This window comes from Artemia sp. Qi Xiang Cuo, chromosome 9, assembly GCF_049724085.1.
Source record: "Artemia sp. Qi Xiang Cuo chromosome 9, ASM4972408v1, whole genome shotgun sequence".
NCBI lineage: Eukaryota > Metazoa > Arthropoda > Branchiopoda > Anostraca > Artemiidae > Artemia > Artemia sp. Qi Xiang Cuo.
Window position 1 is genome coordinate 74,508,302 of NC_142802.1, and position 23,332 is coordinate 74,531,633.

Consider the following 23,332-nt stretch of genomic DNA (forward strand, 5'->3'; position numbering starts at 1 on the left):
ACGAGCAGAAATTAACATAAGTTGGGCGTAAAACCCCTATACCTTCCCAAGGCCAGAACAAAATTTGCACTTTACTGACAAAATAAAAATGAATGTGCATTGTCAGTTTAATGTACATATACTGATATTTAGTAATCAAATTGTTAATATCATATGATTTATTAAATTTAAAAAAGTAAAACATATATATATTTTTCAGTAAAGTGCAAATTTTTTTCTGGTCTTGGGAAGGCGTAGGGGTTTCGCGCCCAACTTATGTTAATTTCTGCTCGTTTTGAGTTTGACTCGGTTATTTATTGTAATTTCTGTTCGTTTTGGGTTTCATTTATTTCTCAATGCTGATTTGTGGTAGTTTCACGGTTGGTAGATTATTTGATTTTATTTTTGTCCTCTTTTTTGTTTAATGGAGTTTTTTACTTTTCTTTGAAAAACTTGTTTTGTACAAAAAGTTTTTTTAATTAATTTCTGTTCGTTTTATATTGACATAGTCTTTTCAGGGAAAAAGAAAATAATACTTTAAATCTTTTCGTTTTCTAGGACTTTATAGTTTGACCTGCTATTTGTATGCTGGAGAAAAATTTTCTGCAATTTTTAACAACAGACACCCTTTTAAAAATCTGGACACAAATACTACTGTTTAATTTAGTTTCATACCTCCTCTAGTTGACCTGAAATGGAAAACTTGATACCATTCGAAAAAAAAATCTGTTTACTTCTTTGATAGCTTGGATACACTTACGCTATTTTGATTTGGTTAAATTTTGAGAGCAGAAGTAGCCCTGAAAGTTTGAACATAATACCTTCAGTCGTTCTTGGGATACTGGTGAGATGTCTTATTGGGAATTACTTTTATCACTGTGCATTTTGATTTAATTTTAAGGCAACATTTAGTTTTTAAACAGAATGGGCAAATGGGAGGGTGGGAGTGGAAGGGGGACTAGTTGCCCTCCAATCACTTTCGAATATTAAAACGGCATTAGCCCTTTCTATTTTCAATCGAATGAGCCCTTTTCGAAGTTCCTACGACAACTCCTTCGATACAAAGTGCCCTGGTCTAAACAACAACAACAGCAAAAAAAAACAATACATTATACCCACTTCGCTCTTTACTACAAAAATGTCATGCAGTCTAATTACTTTGAAATATTGAAAAGGGCCCGAGGCCTCTCGATTTCTAATCTAATGAACCCTTTTGGAAACACAACGCTTTCTATAATCACCTTATATGCCCCCAGGGTATAAATTACAACCCTTACCCTAAGGTCATTCTCAAAGACCTAATCTCCAGAACTTTCTATTACGTTGATCGGATGTGTTTGAAGGAATGGTGGGCGTGAGAGGGAGGTTAGTTACGCTCCAATCACTTTCGACTATTACAAAGGGCACTAGCCCTCTCAATTTCGGATTGAATGAGACCCTTTTGAAGTTTTACGACAACTCTATCTATAAAATCTTATATGCCCCCAGGACATAAACTACAACCTTTGCCCAAGGGGCTCTCGGGGGTTTGTCATCCTTAAATACATAATTTTCAGAACTTTCAACTATGTTGAACAAAATGGCTATCTCTAAACTTTGATTGAATGATTTTGGGAAATGGTTGGCGTAAGAGGGGGGTTAATTACTCTCCACTCACTTTCGACTATTAAAAAGGGCAATTTCAATTTCCAATCAAATGAGCCTTTTTTGAAATTTCTGTAACAACTTTCGATATAAACTTTAGTGCCCCCAGGGCATAACTTACAACCCTTGCATGGTGGGGTCTGAGGGGGTTATCATCCTAAAAGAAATTTCCAGAGTTTTCAACTATATTACACGAAAAAAGTATATAACAAATTTGGGGGGATGTGTTTGGGAAAATGGCAAGCACCACAGGGGTGCTGGTCGCTATCCAATCACTTCCATCTATTAAAAAAGGCCCTAGTCCTTTCAATTTTCAATCGAATGAGCACTTTTGAAGTTTCTACGGACAACGCTTTCAATAAAAACTTTATATGCCCCCAGCGCATATAAAGTTTTTATTGAAAGCGTTGTCAGTAGAAACTTCAAAAGGGCTCATTCAATTGGAAATTGAAAGGGGCTAGATATATATATATATATATATATATATATATATATATATATATATATATATATATATATATATATATATATATATATATATATATATATATATATATATATATATATATATATATATATATATATATATATATATATATATATATATATATATATATATATATGATATATATATATATATATATATATATATATATATATATATATAAATCATATATATATACACATATATATATATATATATATATATATATATATATATATATATATATATATATATATATATATATATATATATATATATATATATATATATATATATATATATATATATATATATATATATATATATATATATATGTATGTATATATATATATGATTATATATATATATATATATATATATATATATATATATATATATATATATATATATATATATATATATATATATATATATATATGTGTGTGTCGTCTCTGTGTGTGTGTCATCTCTGTGTGTTTGTCGTCTCTGTGTGTGTGTTGTCTCTGTGTGTGTGTGTCTTGTGTCTGTGTGTGTGTAGTGTTTGTGTGTGTGACGTCTATGTGTGTTTGTTGTCTCTGTGTGTGTGGTCTCTGTGTGTGTGTCGTCTTTGTGTGTTTGTCGTCTTTGTATGTGTGTGTCATCTCTATGTGTTTGTCGTCTCTATGTTTGTGTCATCTCTATGTGTGTGTCGTCTCTGTGTGTGTGTCGTCTCTGGTTTATGTTAGGTTAGGTTAGGGGGGTTAGTTGCCCTCAAATTATTTTCGACTATTAAAAAGGGTACCAGCCCTTTGAATTTCAAATCGAATGAGCCCTTTTTCAAGTTTTTACGACAAAGATTTCAATAAAAGCTTTATGTGACCCCAGGGCATAACTTATAATCCTTGCCCTGAGACTTGTGGGTGAGTGTCCTCCTCAAAAATATGCTTTCTATCTGGAAATCAACTACACTGAACAAACGGGTATCTCAAAATTTTTATTGGATGTGTTTGGGGGAATTATGGGTGTTAGGGGGGGGGCTAGTTTCCCTCGAATCACGTTCAACTATTAGATAGGGCACTAGCTCTTTGAATTTCCAATTGAATGAGCTTTTTTTGAAGTTTCTACGACAACACCTTCTTTAAGAACCTTATATGCCCCCAGGGCATAACTGAAAACCCTTGCCCAGAGGGCTGTGGGGGAGTGTCCTCCTCAAAAACATATTTTCTATCTGGAAATCAACTACGCTGAACAAAATGGCTATCTCAAAATTTTGATTTGATGTGTTTAGGGAAATGATGGGCGTGGGGGGGGGGCTGCTGGTTGCCCTCCAATCACTTTCGACTATTAAAAAGGGTACTAGCTCTTTGAATTTCCAATCGAATGAGCATTTTTTGAAGTTTCTACGACAACGCCTTGTATAAAAACCTTATATGTGCGCCCAGGGCATAACTTAAAACCCTTGCCCTGAGGGTTGTAGGGGAGCGTCCTCCTCAAAAATATTTTTCTATCTGGATATCAACTTCGTTGAACAAAATAGCTATCTCAAAATTTTGATCGGATGTGTTTGGGGGAATGATGGGCGTGAAGGGGGGGCTAGTTGCCCTCCAAACCCTTTTGACTATTAAAAAGGGTACTAGCCCTTTAATTTCCAATCGAATGAGCCTCTTTTGAAGTTTCTACGATAGCGCCTTCTATAAAAACCTTACATGCCCCCAGGGCATAACTTAAAACCCTTGCCCTAAGGGTTGTGGGGGAGTGTCCTCCTCAAAAACATATTTTCTATCTGGAAATCAACTACGCTGAACAAAATGGCTATCTCAAAACTATCATTGGATAATTTTGGGGAAATGATGGGCGTTGGGAGAGGGCTATTTGCCCTCCAATCATTTTCGAGTATTAAAAAGGGCACTAGCCACTCCAACTTCCAATTGAATGAGCCCTTTTCGAAGTTTCTACGCAACTCCTTCGATACGAAGTGCCCGGGTATGGAGAACCAAAAAAACAACACTTTGTACCCACATCGTTCTTTACTTAGGCAGCGCTAGCGTGCTTCCTATGAAAGTGATTGAAGGGCAACTAACCTCCCTCTCACGCCCTTCATTTCCCCAAACACATGCAATCACCATTTTGAGATACTTATTTTCTTCACCGCAGTTGAAAGTTCTAGAATATTGGTCTTTGAGGATAATAGCCCCCTCAGAGCCCTGAGGGCAAGGGTTGTAAGTTATGCCCTGGGGGGCATATAAGGTTTTTATAGAAAGCGTCGTCATGAAAACTTCAAAAAGGGCTCATTTGGTAAGAAATTGAAACGGCTAGTGCCGTTTTAATAGCGCCAACTATTTCCCAAAACACATCCAACAAAGATTTTGAGATAGCCATTTTGTTCAGCGTAGTTGATTTCCAGATAGAAATTATGTTTTTGAGGAGGGCACTCCCCCAGAGACCTCAGGGCAAGGGTTGTAAGTCATGCCCTGGGGGTATATAATGTTTTTATAGATATCGTTGTCGTAGAAACTTCAAAAATGGCTTATTCAATTGGAAATTGAAAGGGCTAGAATTCTTTCTAATAGTCAAAAGTAATTGGAGGGCAACTAACCCTCCCCCCTCTCAGGCCCACCGTTTCTTCAAACACATCCAATAAAATTTGAAGATAGCCATTCTATTCATCGTAGTTAAAATTTCTGGAAAACAGGTCTTTGAAGATGGCACCCCCCAGCCCTCAGGGAAAGGGTTGTAAGTTATGCCCTGGGGACATATAAGGTTTTTTATAGAAAGGGTTGTCGCAGAAGTTTCGAAAAGGGCTCATTCGATTGCAAATTGAAAGGGCTAATGCCCTTTTAAATAGTAGAAAGTGATTGGAGCGCAACTAACTCCCCTCTCATGCCCATCATTTCCGCAGACACATCCAATCAAAATTTTAGGCTAGCCATTTTTTTCAACGTAGTTGATAGCTATGAAAATTATGTCTTTGATTATGACAACCCTCCCCCACAGACTTCAGGGAAAGGGTTGTAAGTTATGCCCTTGGGGCATAAAAGCGTTGCAGAAACTTCAAAAAGGGCTTACTCAATTTGAAATTGAAAGGGCTAGTGCCCTTTTTAGAAGTCGAAAGTGATTGGAGGGCATCTAACCCTCCTCTCACTTCCATCATTTTCTAAAACACATCCAATCGATATTTTGAAATAGCCATTTTTTTTTAACCTAGTTGAAAGTTCTGGAAATTATGTTTTGTAGGATGACAACCCCCCACAACCTGCAGGGCAACGATCGTAAGTCATGTCCTGGGGGCACAGAAGGTTTTTATTGAAAGGGTTGTCGTAGAAACTTCAAAAAAGGCTCATTCGATTGGAAATTGAAAGGGCTGGTGCCCTTTGTAATGGTAGAAAGTGATTGGAGCACAACCAACCCCGTTCTTACGCCCATCATTTTCCCAACCACATCCAATCAAAATTTTGAGATAGCAATTTTTTTCAACATAGTTGAAAGTTCTGGAAATTAGGTTTCTGAGGATGACAACCTCCCTACAGCCCTCAGGGTAAGGGTTGTAATTTATGCCCTGCGGCATATAAGGTTTCTATAGAAAGCACTGTAGTAGAAACTTCAAAAAGGCTCATTCAATTGGAACACATCCAATTAAAATTTTGAGATACCCATTTTGTTCAACGTAGTTTAAAGTTCTGGAAATTAGGTTCTTGAGGATGACAACCCCTCCTCCACAGCCCTCAGGACAAGGTTGTAAGTCATGCCCTGGGGACATATAAGGTTTTTATAGAAAGTGTTGTCGTAGAAGCTTCAAAAAGGGCTCATTCGATTGGAAATTAAAAGGGCTAGTGCGCTTTTTAATGGTCAAAAGAGATTGGAGGGCAACTAATCCCCCTCTTACGCTCTTCATTTCCCCAAACCCTTTCAATCAAAATTTTGAGTTAGCAATTTTGTTCAACGTAGTTGAAAGACCTGGAAATTACGTCTCTGAGGATTACAAATCACTCACAGCCCCCATGGCAGAGGTTGTAACTCATGCCATGGGGGCATATAAGGTTTTTATAGAAAGTGTTGTGGTAGTAACTTTGAATAGGTCTCATTCAGTTGAGAATTGAGAGGGCTAGTGCCCTTATTAATTAATTTATTAATATTAAGACCTGAAAATTATGTCTTTGAGCATGACAATCCCCCTCCCCAGAGACAACAGGGCCAAGGTTGTAAGTTATGCCCTGGGGGCATATCAGGTTTTTATAGAAAGCGTTGTCATAAAAACTTTAAAAAGGGCTCATTCGATTGGAAATTGAGATGGATCTTGCCCTATTTAATAATCGAAAGTAATCGGAGGGGGAACCACGCACCCCCCCCCCCCCCACGTCCATCATTTCCCCAAACATTTCCGATCAACATTTAGATTTTTTTTTAGTTCAACGTAGTTGATAGGTTTTGAAATTACGTGTTTGAGGATGATAACCCTCCCCCATTGCCCTCGGGACAAGGGTCGTAATTTGTGCCCTTGGGCCATATAACGATCCTATAGAATTTTTTTTCGTATAAGCTTCGAAAAAGGGCTCGTTCGATTGGAAATTGAGAGGACTAGTTCCTGTCTTATTAGTTGAAAGTGATCAGAGGGCAGATGCCCCCCCCCCCACACGCCCATCATTTTGCCAAACACTTGCCATCAAAATTTTTAGATAGCTATTTTGTTCAACGTATTTGAAAGGTCTTGAAATTATGTCTATGTGGATAACAAATCCCCCAGCCCTCAAGGCAAGGGTTGTAAGTTATGTCCTGGGGGTATATAAGGTTTTTATAGAAAGCCTGGTAATATAAACTTCGGAGGGAGCTCATTGTATTGGTAATCAGACGCTTTAATGCTCTTTTAACTGTAAAAGTGATCAGAGGCAGCTACCCCCCCCCCCCCCATACACACACGTCGTATTGTCCCGAAATGTATCTAATAGAAATTTTGAGACAGCCATTATATTCAAAATAGCCTAATAACATATAACAAAGATTTTGGGGTTGAAAGAAAAAAAAACAGAGATTAAGCGCAAAGATTGTAAGTAATACCAAGGGGGTATTTAATGTTTTGTGTGGAAGGGATGGCTGTTTACCTTTAGAAGGGGCTCTGTCCATTTCCCTGAAAATGACTACGTCAATATAAAACGAAAAGAAATAAATTAAAAAACTTTTTTACAAAATAAGTTTTTTTAAAAAAATGTAAAGAACTCAATTAAACCTTAAATGAACAAAAATAGAATCAAATAATCTACCAAGCGTACAACTACCACAAATCAGTATCAATAAATAAATGAGACCCAAAACAAACGAAATTAAAATCAGTAACAGAGCTAAACTCAAAACGAGCAGAAATTAATATGAGTAGGGTTCTACAACCCTATGCTTTCTAAAAGCCGGAATATAATTTGTACTTTACTCAAAAAATTCTTTTGAATGTTTCCATTTTTATAACTTTGACAAATCAAAAATTAATTTAATTTTAAGGAATAAATATAAGAATATGTGAATTAAACTGACAAAGCACATTATTTTCAGTTAATTCATTTGAATTTTTTCAGTGAAGTACAAATTGTATTCTGGCAATTAGAAAGCCTAGGGTTTTAGAACCTACTTATATTAATGTCTGCTCGTTTTGAGTTTGACTCTTTTATTTATTTTAATTTCTGTTTGTTTTGGGTTTCATGTATTTAATGATACTTATTTGTGGTAGTTGTATGCTTGGTAGATTATTTGATTCTCTTTTTGTTTATTTAAGGTTTAATGTAGTTTTTTACTTTTTTTGAAAAACTTTTTTTGTAGAAAAAGTTTTTTTTAATTAATTATGGAAAAAAGGCGGGTATCTTTGGTCTTGACTCTCAAATCGGCTTGAAACTTTCAGAAATTGTTCCATGGGCCAAGGAAACCATAAGTTTTACTCAGAGGGGGAGGATACTGGGTGTTCCAAAAGTAAGCAAAATTGTTTTTGCATTTGATTTGTTTGACGCATAAGGATGTAAGTCCTTGGGCCGATGGAACCCAAATGTGCAAAACATTTTAGTTTGGGTAAGCAGTCCCAAAATTAGGCCTGAAAAATCACTAGAAAAATTTTTCACCATTCGTTTGACGCTTATCTTTAAGTACTTTACCCAAAGAGAAGCTAGCGAAAAAAAGATAGACAAAAAATATTTTGTTTCCCTAAAATGATGCCCGAGGATCAAAAATAGTTTTTTTTTCCGAGCGGCTTGAAACTTACATCCGTAACTTCCTGGACCAAGGATAACTTCATTTTAAGGCTGGGGGTACGAGCCCTGTCAAAAATGGTGCCCAAAAATAGGCCAACAAGCTTTTTTTCCGATTGGAATGAAGCCTGTATCTGAAATGTTTTCGGCAACAATGACTCCCATACACAAAAAAATTTAAAAAGAATATTAGTCTACTTAAAAATGTGAACCCAAACAAACCTTATGTTACCATGGCTCCTATTGAGATGTGTACAAAATTTTACATAAATTAATCTTAAAAGAGGGGCCAGTTGGTGAAAAAATAAATAAAAAGTTGGTGAAAAAAATAAAATAAAAAGAACTGACAATTTATATATTTTTTCTTCCACTTTATAGGCAGAGATGTTTTGGAATATTATGGACTCGTGCCAAAAACGTACGGTTATACTTACTACAATGACACAGTAAATGGAAATATACTTAACGAATTTGCAACTGCTGCCTATCGTTATGGCCATTCTACTGTGAATCACTGGATTGAGTAAGTCAGCATTTAATTTTCTTTTGAATTACATAGTTAATTAATTTTTACTTTGATGAAATAGAGTGTGGACAAAAATTTAGAGTGTGTAAGTGTTAAGATTCAATAAAAAATCATGTATCTTTTCTGTCACAATGTTGACCGCCAAATCTGAATATTAAAGAGTTACAGGATACTGTATCTCGTCAACGCTGTGCTATTGAATTCTACAACATGCCTGAGTGCCTTAGCTCCTCAGACGATCCCAAGGTTGCTTGGCTGCCATACTAGTCACATGTGAAGCCGTAGTGGCAACAGTCGGCGCTAGATTTTATTCAAACAATCCCTGGCATGAAACTTTAAATGTCATCGAGGAACGGCGGAAAGTGAGGCTAGCAACGAACTTGCTGTTCTGCAGAAAGATGAATGGGCTGAGAAACAAGCTCATTCACCGTGGTAGACACAATTTTACTGACGAAAATGCTCCTGTCCTGAGGAGGTTGCCAGGAAGGGTGCCAAGGGTGTTCTCTTCAAGCTTGACTATTTCTTTACCTTGGCGAAAGTCCTTCCTGACGATGCCCCCTAATAGCTCAAGACTGTCAAGCTAAATGCAGAATGAGTCACAGAAAAAAAAAATGTCCTGAAAATGGGTCTGACAAAGGTCCCAATCTTTTATTTTTAAACAACTTGAAACTTACAACCGTACGTCCCTGGCAGAAATGTACTATTATTTTGTTTGTGAGTTTCTACAGTGAGTTTGAATATTAAAATACAAAACCAATTTTATCATGGGGTGCCATACTTGCTTTACTTGTACTTGCTGCATCACCAGGTGTTTCTTCCACCTCATCTGGGTTCTAAAATTCGGATGTTACGAGGAAATTTGTTTAGCCGTAAGCTTCCCAGACTCAAGGATCCCCTATACAAAACAATCTGAAACCAAACCAATTCATAGCCAGATTTTTATATAAAACTAGTTTTAGTCTGGGGGCATGGGCTTCTAAGACTGACCATTTTTTCTCATTGGCTTCCGGTTACACATTTACATTCCGGTACAAATTTGTCTATAGAACATTTGGTTTTTCTTAGCTGAAAAAATTGGTTCTTCTTAACTGACGAAAATTTGGCTAGAAGAAGAAACAACTTGCGTTCGTTGGATAAGTCATTTTGACTACAAGTTGCAAATATTGAGCAAAACTATCTTCAAACTGGGAAAAGAAATTGTTTGCCTCTTTTCTAAAAGAAAATATTTAGTGACTTGGCTTAGCATTTGACTCTTTTGTTTTCTAGCCTGCAAGATGAGTATGGAAGGTCCTATGAAAGAATGTACCTAAGGTATTACTTCAACTATCCTCATATACTCACAAGAAGTGACGTCTACGATGGCACCATCCGTGGGCTTGTCAAAAGTGCTTCGCAAATGGCAGATCAACAGTTTACGAATGATGTAAGTTCAGCTTAAAATGCATAACTTTCAAACTGAAGTTGAACAAAAATTGTCCAGTGGAGGAGGGATTAGAATCCTCATAACAATTTGATATTTTCTTTCTATAACGTAAGATAGTTAGCATGATAATGTAAAATTAGTCTACGACTAGACAATTGAAAACAGTTCCTCAATTAGACATAGTTTTTCATTTTTATAGACCTTATGAAAACTATCGTGATAGGCCTACTTAGCTAATGTGAAACCGATATAATTATTGTGCCTTTATTTACTATTGGCTCAAAATATTATTATAAATGGTAATAAGTTCTCTATTTTTCGGTTTTATTGCAAAATGACAATAGAGCTTAATTCTCTGTTGGGATGATAACAAACTTTTTCTTGTGTCGAACTCTGTATGAATGAAACCATATATGTTACTTGCTTTAGGTTAGCCATTGCTTTTATGGTAAAAACATGAACTCATATTGGTCATATCATACATAAACTATGTCGTACATTATATCCCCCCTCTGAAGGGAGCATAGATCTTGTCCATCCCCTTTAGGCTAGCAGTTCTAATTATTAAATTCAAAGTAATACCTTAATCCTTAGTGAATTAAATAAAGAAAAACAAGTTTTTTCAACTGAAAGTAAGGAGCAGCATTAAAACTTAAAACGAACAGAAATTATTAGGTATATGAGTGGGTTCGCTTTCCTCGTCAATACCTCGCTCTTTGCGCTATAGTTTTTTATAGTACTTTTAAAAGAGCTATTTGATGTAATTAAACGGCCTTTGTGGTTCATGAATCATTCTTAAAGACTTGGAAAAACCTTTGGGGCGAAACCACTCATATACGTAATAATTTCTGTTCGTCTTAAGTTTTAAATTTGCTTCTTACTTTCAGTTGAAAAAAAAATGTTTTTTATTTTATTTCTGATCGTTTTTAAAAATCGGGGGAGATCCGGCACCCCCTTCGTGGAAATTCCCTTCCCCCAGAAAAAATTTCTCCATGGAAAGAACCTCCCACGTAACCCCCTCCCCGACCCCCCACCAGAAAAAATCCCCTGAAAACGTCTGTATACTTCCCAATAACCAATACTATATGTAAACAACGGGCAAAGTGCACAACTTTCAGCCATTCCCCCAAGGACTTTGAGGAATTAAGTCGTCCTCAAATAGTTATTAGATTTTTCGACTATGCTGAACAAAATGGCTATTTCAAAATTTGATCGAGTGACTTTGGGGAAAAAATTAGCGTTGGAGGGGGCCTAAGCACCATCCAATTTTTTTGGTTACTTAAAAAGGCACTAGAACTTTTAATTTCCCTTCAAATGAGCCCTTTCCCGATTATCCAGGACTACTGGGTCGATACGATCACCCCTTGGAAAAAAAAACTAACAAATAAACACACATCGTGATCTTTCTTCTGGCAAAAAATACAAAATTCCACATTTTTGCAGATATGAGCTTGAAACCTCTACAGTAGGGTTCTCTAATGCGCTGAATCTGTTGGTGTGATTATCATTAAGATTCTCAGAATTCAAGCGGATGTTTTCCCATTTTTTCGAAAATAAAGTAAATGTTCTCAGGCTCGTAACTTTTGATGTGTTAGACTAAACTTGCGAAACCTATATATTTGAAATCAGCATAAACATATAATTCTTTTGATGCATCTATTGGTATCAAAATTCCGTTTTTAAGAGTTTGGTTACTATTGAGCCGGGTCGCTCCTTACTTACAGCTTCTTACTACGAACTGTTTGATAATATATGAGAATATAAACTTAATGGTAATTACAAGTAAATTTTTTCTGTGAAGAAAATTGAGTTTTTAAATACAATCATGTGCGAAACAAATTAGAGATTTTCTTCTGTGAAGAAAATTTGAAGTAAATTACCTAAATAGAAAATCATTTCGCTTTCACTGAGCATGTCCACCAAATCCTAGACAGAAATTAAATAAAAAAGACAATTTTTTAACTGAAAGTAAGGAGCAACATTAAAACTTACAATGAATAGAAATGATTACGTATATGAAGGGGGTTGCCTTTTCCTCAACACCTCGCTCTTTACGCGAAAGTTTTTTTTAGTACTTTTGAAAAAAGCTTCTTATTGTTTCAATTAAACGAACATAGTGTTTCAAAAGTCATTCTAAAAGAACTGGGACAAAATCCAAACTTTAGCTTAAAGAGCAAGGTGTTGAGGAAAAGGCAACCCCCTTTATATACGTAATAATTTCTGTTTGTTTTATGTTTTAATGTTGCTTATTACTTTCGGTTGAAAAAACTTTTTTAAAATTTAATTTCTGATCATTTTTTAATAATCCTTGGAAATCTGGCCCCACCTTTACGGAGAAATACCTTCCCCACAGATATATTCTCTAGACAATTCAATCCCGGTGAAAATTTACCCAGGCAGTTGCCCGTAGCAACTCCACTCCTAAAATTAAGACGGAAAGGAGAACACAACAAATATGAAAATAATTTTGCATAGAAATCCTGGAAAATTTCCCCAGTGTATAATTTCCTTTGAATGTTCGCCCACTGGAAACTTCTCTCCCCATGGAAAGTTCCCACGTGAAAAACCCCGAGCAGGAAATTCGTTTTCCCACCCTAAAATGTATGCATGGTTGTCAATAACAAATACTATTGGTAAACATGGGCAAATTTTTATAACTTAAATTTAATTCCCCAAGGGCATTTTATATCTCCTATGGGAGGGCATTTTATATCCAAAGGCATAGTTATTGGGCTTTTCAACTATGAATAAAACATCATTTGATTATTAATCGCAATGTGGAGTTTTTCTCCAGAGATAATATACTGAGCGCGAGTAGAGGGGGGGGGGTCGCCATTTGAACGGGACAAGGACAGAGACAAGATCACAGCCAATCAGAGGGCTAGAATACTGCCAGTACAAGGTGACACCACTTGACGTCCAATGAATTTACCATGAATTTATGTAACAGGATGTTTTTGAAATCAACCTGCGTATTATCTATTGACACAATTTCACCTCGTGAAGATTCTTTTATAATGTAAGGGTTTCGAGCCTAAGATAGCAGTTCTTTACTTCTCGGCTATGCTCGTTATAATAGACAAGTACAAAATATGGGATGTGGGTGATATAAAATATTGTTTTTGGCAATGGAGTATGCTAAAAAAGTTGAAAGTAATAGTCATCGGTGTCAAGATGACCTTGTGACTTGACCTAGCTTTACTTCTCGACTGTGTTCTGTATAATACACAAGTACAATTTAAGCAGTGTTGTCAATGTAAAATATGCTTAAGCATTCTAGTGTACTAATAAATTGATACTAATAAACATGTATGCCAAGAAAAGAATTTTAATAAAGAAATTCAGAATAATCCTTAGAAATCCTTAGAAATCAACTAGTGAGACGATTATGGGTATGAACCATCAGGGATTGTAAGCACCAATGACCCTAAACATCAAGGACCTCAACCTCTAAGGGACCCCTCTCCCCAACCACCAAGAGTTCCCTTCGCTCCAACTTTTTTTGAGGACACTCCTCAATTTTCAATATAGAGGCTCCATTAGGAGTTATAAATGTGTAAGAAAAAAGTTATCAGAACGTCATATCAGACAGCAAGTTTTTATTTCTGTCAATCTTCGGCTAATTGTATTGTTAATAAAGTCAATAGGATAACCGTTTCCCAAAAGTATGTCTTTAATAAAAGTATTTCATATGTGATGTAAGAATCAGAGCAAACGTTTAGGGCATGATCGACAAGAGATGTAAGAACAGCTCTTTTAACTTGTGGGGGGGGGGCGATTGGATTTAAAATATAGATATCAATTATTTTGTGTTGGTTTTCTTTAAATTGTAAAATCCAGTTTATCAATGCTGCGAATAAGTAATACATCCCGAAACGGTAATTTATATGCATTTTCAATTTCTAAGGTAAATTGTAAATTTCGGTCATATGTATTAAGGTGATCTAGAAAGCCCTTAAGTTCATTTTTCCCATATTTCCAGAGTGATATTACATCGTCCATATAACGCCCCCAATAGACATGTTTTACAAAATACGAATTTAAGGCCCCATTTTCAAGGTGTTCTACATAAATGTTCGTTAATAACCCGGATAGCGATGCTCCCATAGGGAGACCATTTTTTTGTTGATAAAAAGAATTACGGAACTGAAAATACATTGAATACTTATTACAAATTTTGACTAGGTATATTCCTGTTGTTTACTCTTCAATTAATTGATAGTTCTATTCTATTTTATTTTTTAATAACTGCTCAGATATTGCTAAATAAAATTTGTTAACATAGAAACCATGTCGGAATTGTTTACTATTGTATTTACTTAAATTCTTCTATTTTAAGTTTTTCCAGTAAATCAACCCACTCAAAGATGCACGATTTTTGGGAATAAAATATAGGTCTGAATGCTCTACATGATTGCTTTTCAATATTGGAATCACAGGGCTTTCGTACATGCTACAACTGGCCTTAAGAGAATACCTTGCTTATGTAATTTTTGTAAACCGTAAAATATTGGACAAAAGCCACAATGAGGGAAAAGTTTATTATACTATTGTGGGGTGATTATGCCATTTTGTTTTAGATTCTTTAATTCGGATATAACTTTATTCGCAAACTTATCAATATGGTCGTGAGTCATGGAAGTATATGTATTTGTGTCTATTAAGTGTGAATAAATTTTGTTGTCGTAATATAACATGTCCATGACTACAAGGGAATTTCACTTGCCAGCTTTTGTTATTATGATTGAATGGCCTTTGCGAAGAGTAGACGAAATGCTATGTCGTGCGAAATTACTGGCGTCAAATTAGTATGCGACGCAACTTTTTTGCCTGTCGTAGAGTGTATTATTAAAACAAGACCTAACTTCATCTGGGTTAAAAATGGATGTGTAGTGTTTATGCAAAGAATATTCTAAGGAGGAAACTATATCTGCCACACGAACTCTTTTTGGTGGAAAAGAGAATTTTGGACCTTTTTCCAGAGTTTGTATATCCTTAGATTCAAGAGCTCTAGAGGATTTTGTTTTTGACCTTATTAAAGACCCTCCCATACAAAAAGGATAATTTGATTGCGAGGGCAACAGTTTGACTTTGTCATATTTTTTTTGCTTTGTCGATGATTTTAGTTTAATATAAACTTTCTAGTACCACTTCATAGTGAGATTTGGGGGATGAGTTGCAGTAAGATCCTCCCACCTCCCACCGACTCAGTGCTTACTGGTAAAGCACCGAGGACAGTGAAAATAAAATCTATTGTTCGAATGGGTTAATGTGATGTTTGAATTGAGTATGCTAATGGGTTATTGAATTGGCTTTTAGCTATTCTTGGAAAAGTAGCATTGCCTTTTAGGTTATCCCCCTCCCTCCAACTTTTTCTCAAAATGACATGAAATGTGCTTGTGGCAGTACCAATCATACACTATGCTTCCTCATAAACATGACACGGTTTTCCCTGTGGTACTCTATGGCCGATTATAGACACCACACGACTATACCAATTGAGAACTGAAGTTTCATCAAACAAAAACATAGCAGATTATAACATGGATCAAAGTGTAGAGTTAGAAATATATTTTTATTGTGAGTGTGCTATTTGTAAAGGCCAGCGTCATGACTTCAGTAATTCGTATGAGAGTAATGCAGCAAATTTAAAAATCATGGAAAATGAAATAGAAGTGGACAATCTGCGAGATATGAGAAGAACAATCTTTGATGAAATGATGAGAAAAAGGGTAGGCTCGTGAATATCTGTAGCGGAAGAGAGTGGCCATTATCACAAGAAACAATACAGACTATGGACATCCTCTCCATTACAAGGAAGATCAGGAGCACAAGGAAGCTTCGATAAAGGAGGTTCGATATAGCAGAAAAGAAAGATATAAAGAAAAGACAAAGACAAGATGGATATCTCTACAGAGGGCACGATCAAGAGAGAACACGATAAATTATTTTATGATGCAGATTCAGAATGTCTAAAGTTGTTCAACAATGTTCATAATGTATAATAAAGTATGAAAACTACTATTATATTAATATTCTACATGTCATTACTTCATTAAAAATATACTATAAATTACTTTGTTATATTTCTATTATTTTAGAGTACGCTAGCATCATAAACGCTTTAGAAATCTATTAAAAATTTGGAAATGTATGATATTAACAAACATGTAATATTTTACAAGCTAAGTTACGTAACAATTTCCTTGTTTCATTTGCATGCAATAGACACCGAGAGTTTTATGACTCCTCCCCAAAATGAATTCTATGGGTTTTATGACTCCTCCCCACAATGAATTCAGATGGTTTTAGGACTCCTCCCCCTAGTCATAAGTCTTTCTAACCTAGAGCAAAGATATAAAAGTTTGATAAAGTACTTCTCTGCTCAAATATTACATTAATATCTTCCAGAATGATAGGACTATATGACAAAGAATTTACTGGTTTGAAAAAATTCATCTTTTTGTTGTTTAATTTGAATGTGCATTTTTATTATTGTCTATGGAACTCGAAGAAATGGACTGTTATCATTGGATAGTCAACTATAATATGTTTGAGTAAGATAAAAGCTTATGGAGTACTACATTACGCCGTATAAACAGACTGGGATTCTACGATAGAGTGATTACACCACATAATAAAAGTGGTCAAGAACTGAGAAATGTTCAGGTAGAAGTCAGTGAAATTTGCAGCTTTTTTGGGGTTGAAGCACTATACGTAAGGGGTAACATACCTACAGATAAAGTTTTAATTTGAAACTGTGACCCTTGGATTCCACTTTTCAATTTAGAAGAACTTAAGTGTCCTAAATTTGAAGAGGCATATCACCGTCCTGAAGAGGAGGTCAGGTTCTTCTCGCAGTGGTTACCTAGGGACATACCTGATCGTGATAAGTACATAAGACACGGTAAAAAGTATTCTATATCATGGGATCCTTCGTTTGTGGATGTTTAACAGTGAACTTTAAGTATTATTTTTATGTAAATACATGTTTTTCTTTTCAAGAAAACTTTTTTAATATGTTTACGCAATAAATATCTTTAAGCTTAACCCTTCTTTATTCTTTAAAATAGTTCTATTCATTCAAGAAATTATGAAAAAAATTGTCAGTAAGTAACAAACACCTTATTGTTTTCGCCTCTTTGACACACATCACGGAACTTTCATCCAGGAAATTATGAGAAAATTCTAAGTAAGTAACAAACTCTTTCTTGAGTTCACCTCATGGATACACAATACCGGTACAGAAATTTCATAAAAAATTATGAAAAAATTGTAAGTAAGTATTAAATTCTTTCTTGAATTCGTCTCTTGGACATACAATACAGACATTTCATTCGAGAAATTATGAAAAAATTGTAAGTAAGTAGCAAACTCTTTCTTGAATTCATCTCTTGTATGCACACTACAGAAATTTCATTCAAGAAATTATGAAAAAGTTGTAAGTAAGTAACAAACTGTTTCTTGAATTCAATTCTTGGATACACAATGAAGACATTTCATTCAAGAAATTATGAAAAATTGTAAGTAAGTAACAAACTCTTGCTTATATTCACCTCTTGTAGGCACAACACGAAAATTTCATTCATGAAATTATGAAAATTATTTTAAGTAAGTAAGAAACTCTTTCTTGAATTCACTATTTGAATACACAATTCCGAAATTTCATTCAAGAAATTATGAAAAAATTGCAAGTAACTAACAAACTCTTTCCTGAATTCACCTCTTGGATGTACAATACCGAAATTTCATTCAAGAAATTATGAAAAATTTTTAAGTAAGTAACAAACTATTTCCTGAATTCGCCTCTTGGACACACAATACAGACATTTCATTCAAGAAATTATGAAAAATTGTAAGTAAGTAACAAACTCTTTCTTGAATTCACCTCTCGTATGCACAACAGGGAAATTACATTCAAGAAATTATGAAAAATTGTAAGTAGGTAGCCAACTGTTTCTTGAATTCACCTCTTGGATATACAATATCGAAATTTCATTCAAGAAACTATGAAAAATTGTAAGTATGTAACAAACTATTTCCTAATTTCACCTCTTGGATGCAAAGTACAGAAATTTCATTCGAGAAAATATGAAAGATCTGTAAGTACGTAGCCAACTCTTGCTTGAATTCACCTCTTGAATACACAATATAGAAAGTTTGTTCAAGGAATTATGAAAAAACTGTAAGTAAGTAACAAACTCTTTATTGAATTCACCTCTTGGATACACAATATAGATATTCCATTCAAGAAACTATGAAATATTTGTAAGTAACTAACTCTTTCTTGAATTCAGCTCTTGGATACACAATAAAGAAATTTCATTCGAGAAATTATGAAAAATTGTAAGTAAGTAACAAACTCTTCCTAGTATTCACCTCTTGTATGCACAACACGGAAATTTCGTTCATGAAATTATGAAAAAAATTTTAAGTAAGTAACAAACTCTTTCTTGAATTTACCACTTGAATACACAATTCCGAAATTTCATTTAAGAAATTATGAAAAAACTGCTAGTAACTAACAAACTCTTTCCTGAATTCACCTCTTGCATATTCAATACAGAAATTTCATTCAAGAAATTATGAAAAATTTTAAAGTAAGTAACAAACTATTTCCTGAACTCGCCTCTTGGACACACAATGCAGACATTTCATTCAAGAAATTATGAAAAATTGTAAGTAAGTGACAAACTCTTCCTTTCATTCACCTCTTGTATGCAAAACACGGAAATTACATTCAAGAAATTATGAACAATTGTAAGTAGGTAACCAACTGTTTCTTGAATTCACCTCTTGGATATACAATATCGTAATTTCATTGAAGAAACTATGAAAAATTGTAAGTAAGTAACAAACTATTTCCTAAATTCACCTCTTGGATGCACAGTACAGAATTTCATTCGAGAAACTATGAAAAAATTGTAAGTACGTAGCCAACTGTTTCTTGAATTCACCTCTTGAATACACAATGTACGAATTTTATTCAAGGAATTATGAACAAACTGTCAGTAAGTAACAAACTCTTTCTTGAATTCACCTCTTGGATACACAATACAGAAATTTTGTTCAAGAGATAACGAAAAAATTGTAAGTAAGTAACCAACGGCTTCTTGAATTCACCTCTTGAATACACAATATAGAAATTTTATTCAAGGAATTATGAAAAAACTGTAAGTAAGTAACAAACTTTTTCTTGAATTCGTCTCTTGGATGCAAAATATAGACATTTCAGTTCGATAAATTATGAAAAATTGTAAGTAAGTAACCAACTCTTTCTTGAATTCACCTCTTGGATACCCAATACCTAAATTTCATTCATCAAATTATGAAAAAAGTTTTAAGTAAGTAACAAACTCTTTGTTGAATTCACATTTTGGATGCACAATGCAGATATTTCATTCAAGAAATCAATTCAGAAATTTCATTTAAGAAATTATGAAAAAATTGTAAGTAAGAAACAAACTCTTTCTTTAATTTACCTCATGAATTCAAAAAATTATTTCTTACTTACAATTTTATTGTTTCTTAAACAAAAAAAGTTTGTTTCTTACTTACAATTTTCATAATTTCTTGAAGGAAATTTCTGTATTGTGTATCCAAGAGGTGAATAAAAGAAAGAGTTTGTTACTTACTATCCAAGAGGTGAATTAAAAAACAGTTTGTTACTTACTTACATTTTTTCATAATTTCTTGAATGAAATTACCTTATTGTGTATCCGAGAGATGAATTCAAGAAAGAGTTTGTTACTTAGTAACAATTTTTCATAATTTCTTGAATGAAATTTCTGTATTGTGTACCAAAAAGGTGAATTCAAAAATTAGTTTGTTACTTACTTACAGTTTTTCATCATTTATTGAATGAAATTTCTGCATTGTGTATCCAAGAGGTGAATTCAAGAAAGAGTTTGTTACTTACTTACAATTTTTTCATAATCTCTCCAATGAAATTTCTGTATTGTGCATACCAGAGGTGAATTCAAGAAAGAGTTTGATACTTACTTACAATTTTTCTTAGTTTCTTGATTAAAATTTCTGCATTGTGTATCCAAGAGGTGAATTCAAGAAACATTTGGTTATTTATTAAATTTTTTTTTTTTTATAATTTCTCGAACGAAATGTCTTTATTGTCTATCCAAGAGGCAAAGTCAAGAAGTTTGTTACTTACTTACAGTTTTTTCATTATTCCTTGAATAAAATTTCTATATTGGGTATTCAATAGGTGAGTTCAAAAAAGAGTTTGTTACTTACTTACAATTTTTCATGATTTCTTGATTGAAATTTCTGCATTGTGTATCCAAGAGATGAATTCAAGAAAGAGTTTCTTACTTACTTACAATTTTTTTTTCATAATTGCATGAATGAAATTTCTGTATTGTGTATACAAGAAGTGAATTCAAGAAAGATTTCGTTACTTACTTACAACTCTTTCATAATTTCTTGAATGAAATTTCTGTATTGTGTACTCAAGAGGCGAATTCAAGAAAGAGTTTTTTACTTACTTACAATTTTTCATAATTTCTTGAATGAAATTTCGGTTCTGGTGTATCCAAGAGGTGAATTCAAAAAAGAGTTTGTTACTTACTTACAATTTTTCATGATTTCTTGAATTAAATTCCTGCATTGTGTATCCAAGAGGTGAATTCAAAAAAGAGTTGGTTACTTACTTACAATTTTTCATAATGTCTCGAAAGAAATGTCTATAATGTGTATCCAAGAGGCAAATTCAAGTAAGAGTTTGTTACTTACTTACAGTTTTTTTTCAGAATTCCTTGAATAAAATTTGTGTATTGTGTATTCAAGAGGTGAATTCAAGAAACACTTGGTTACTTACTTACAATTTTTTCATAATTTTTCGAATGAAATTTCTGTGTTGTGCATCCAAGAGGTGAATTTAGGAAAAAGTGTGTTACTTACTTTCAATTTTTTCATAGTTTCTTGATTGAAATTTCTGTATTGTGTATCCAAGAGCTGAATTCAAGAAATAGTTGGTTACTTACTTACAATTTTTTCATAATTTCTTGACTAAAATTTCTCTATTTTGTATCCAAGAGGTGAATTCAAGAAAGAGTTTGTTACTTACTTGCAGATTTTTCATAATTCCCTGAATAAAATTTCTATATTGTTTATTCAACAGGTAAATTCAAGAAACAGTTGGTTACTTACTTACGCTTTTTTCATAATTTCTCGAATGAAATTTCTGTATTGTGCATCCAAGAGGTGAATTTAGGAAAAAGTGTGTTACTTATTTACAGTTTTTTTTATAGTTTCTTGAATGAAATTTCGACATTGTATACCCAAGAGGTGAATTCAAGGAACAGTTGGTTACTTACTGACACTTTTTCATATTTTCTTGAATAAAGTTTCTGTATTGGGTATCCAAGAGGTGAATTCACGAAGGAGTTGGTTACTTACTTACAATTTTTCATAATTTCTTGAATGTAATTTCCGGGTTGTGCATACAAGAGGTGAAAACAAGGAAGAGTTTGTTACTTACTTACAATTTTTCATAATTTCTCGAATGAAATGTCTGTATTGTGTGTTCAAGAGGCGAATTCAGGAAATAGTTTGTTACTTACTTACAATTTTTCATAATATCTTGAATGAAATTTTGGTATTGTATATCCCAGAGGTGAATTCAGGAAAGAGTTTGTTAGTTACTTAGAGTTTTTTCATAATTTCTTAGATAAAATTTCGGTATTGTTTATCCAAGTGGTGAATTCAAGAAAGAGTTTGTTACTTTTTTACAATTTTTTTCAAAACTTCATGAATAAAATTTCCGTGTTGTGCATACAAGAGGTGAATACAAGGAAGAGTTTGTTACTTACTTACAAGTTTTTCATAATTTCTCGAATGAAATGTCTGTATTGTGTGTCCAAGAGGCAAATTTAAGAAAGTTTGTTACTTACTTACAATTTTTCATAATTTCTCGGATAAAATTTCTGTATTGTTTATCCAAGAGGCGAATTCAAGAAAGAGTTAGTTACTTACAATTTGTTCATAGTTTCTTGATTGAAATTTCTGTATTGTGCATCCAAAAGGTGAATTCAAGAAAGAGTTTGTTATTTACTTACAATTTGTCATAATTTCTTGAATGAAATTTCTGTATTGTGTACCCAAGAAGTAAATTCAAGAAAGAGTTTGTTACTTATTCACAATTTTGTCATAATTTCTTGAATGAAATATCTGTATTGTGTATCCAAGAGGTGAATTCAAGAAAGAGTTTGATACTTACTTTTATTTTTTTATTTTTTCATATTTGAAAGAGTTTTATTTTTTCATATTTTTTAAATGAAATTTCTGTATTGTGTATCCGTGAGGTGAATTCAAGAAAGAGTTTGTTACTTACTTACAATTTTTCATAATTTCTTGAATGAATAGAACTATTCTAAAGAATAAAGACGGGTTCTTAATGATATTTGTTGTTTAAACATGTTAAAAAAGATTTTTTGAAAAAAAACACATATTTACATAAAAATAATAATTAAGAGGTGAATTCAAGAAACAGTTTGTTACTTACTTACAATTTTCTCAAAATTTCCTGGATGAAATTTTCGTGTTGTTTGTCCAAGAGGTGAATTCAAGAAGAAGTTTGTTACTTATTTACAGTTTTTCATAATTTCTTGACTGAATGGAACTATTCTAAAGAATAAAGACGGGTTAATCTTAATGATATTTGTTGCTTAAACATATTAAAAAAGATTTTTTGAAAAAAAACACATATTTACATAAAAATAATAATTAAAGTTCACTGTTAAACCTCCACAAACGAGGATCCCATGATATAGAATACTTTTACTGTGTCTTATGCTTATCACAATCAGGTATGTCCTTAGGTAACCACTGTGCGAAGAACCTAACCTCCTCTTCAGGACGGTGATAAACCCCTTCATATTTAGGACACTTACATTCTTCTAAATTGAAAAGTGGAATCCTAGGGTAACCGTTTCAAATTAAAACTTTATCTGTAGGTATGTTACCCTTTACATACAGTGTTTCACCCCCGAAAAAGCTTCAAATTTCACTGACTTCTACCTGAACATTTCTCAGTTCTTGACTACTTTTATTATGTGATG

General features: G+C 33.6%; 1 protein-coding gene across 1 annotated transcript in view; it reads left to right on the forward strand.

The window, feature by feature from the left end:
* LOC148949024 (chorion peroxidase-like) overlaps window positions 1-23,332 on the forward strand; it is a 244,987-nt gene that overhangs the window by 177,212 nt on the left and 44,443 nt on the right. Inside the window, exons 6-7 of the mRNA XM_089094180.1 lie at window positions 8,686-8,830; window positions 10,100-10,256. Coding sequence (XP_088950306.1) covers window positions 8,686-8,830; window positions 10,100-10,256 — 302 coding nt within the window. The remainder of the gene's footprint in view (window positions 1-8,685; window positions 8,831-10,099; window positions 10,257-23,332) is intronic.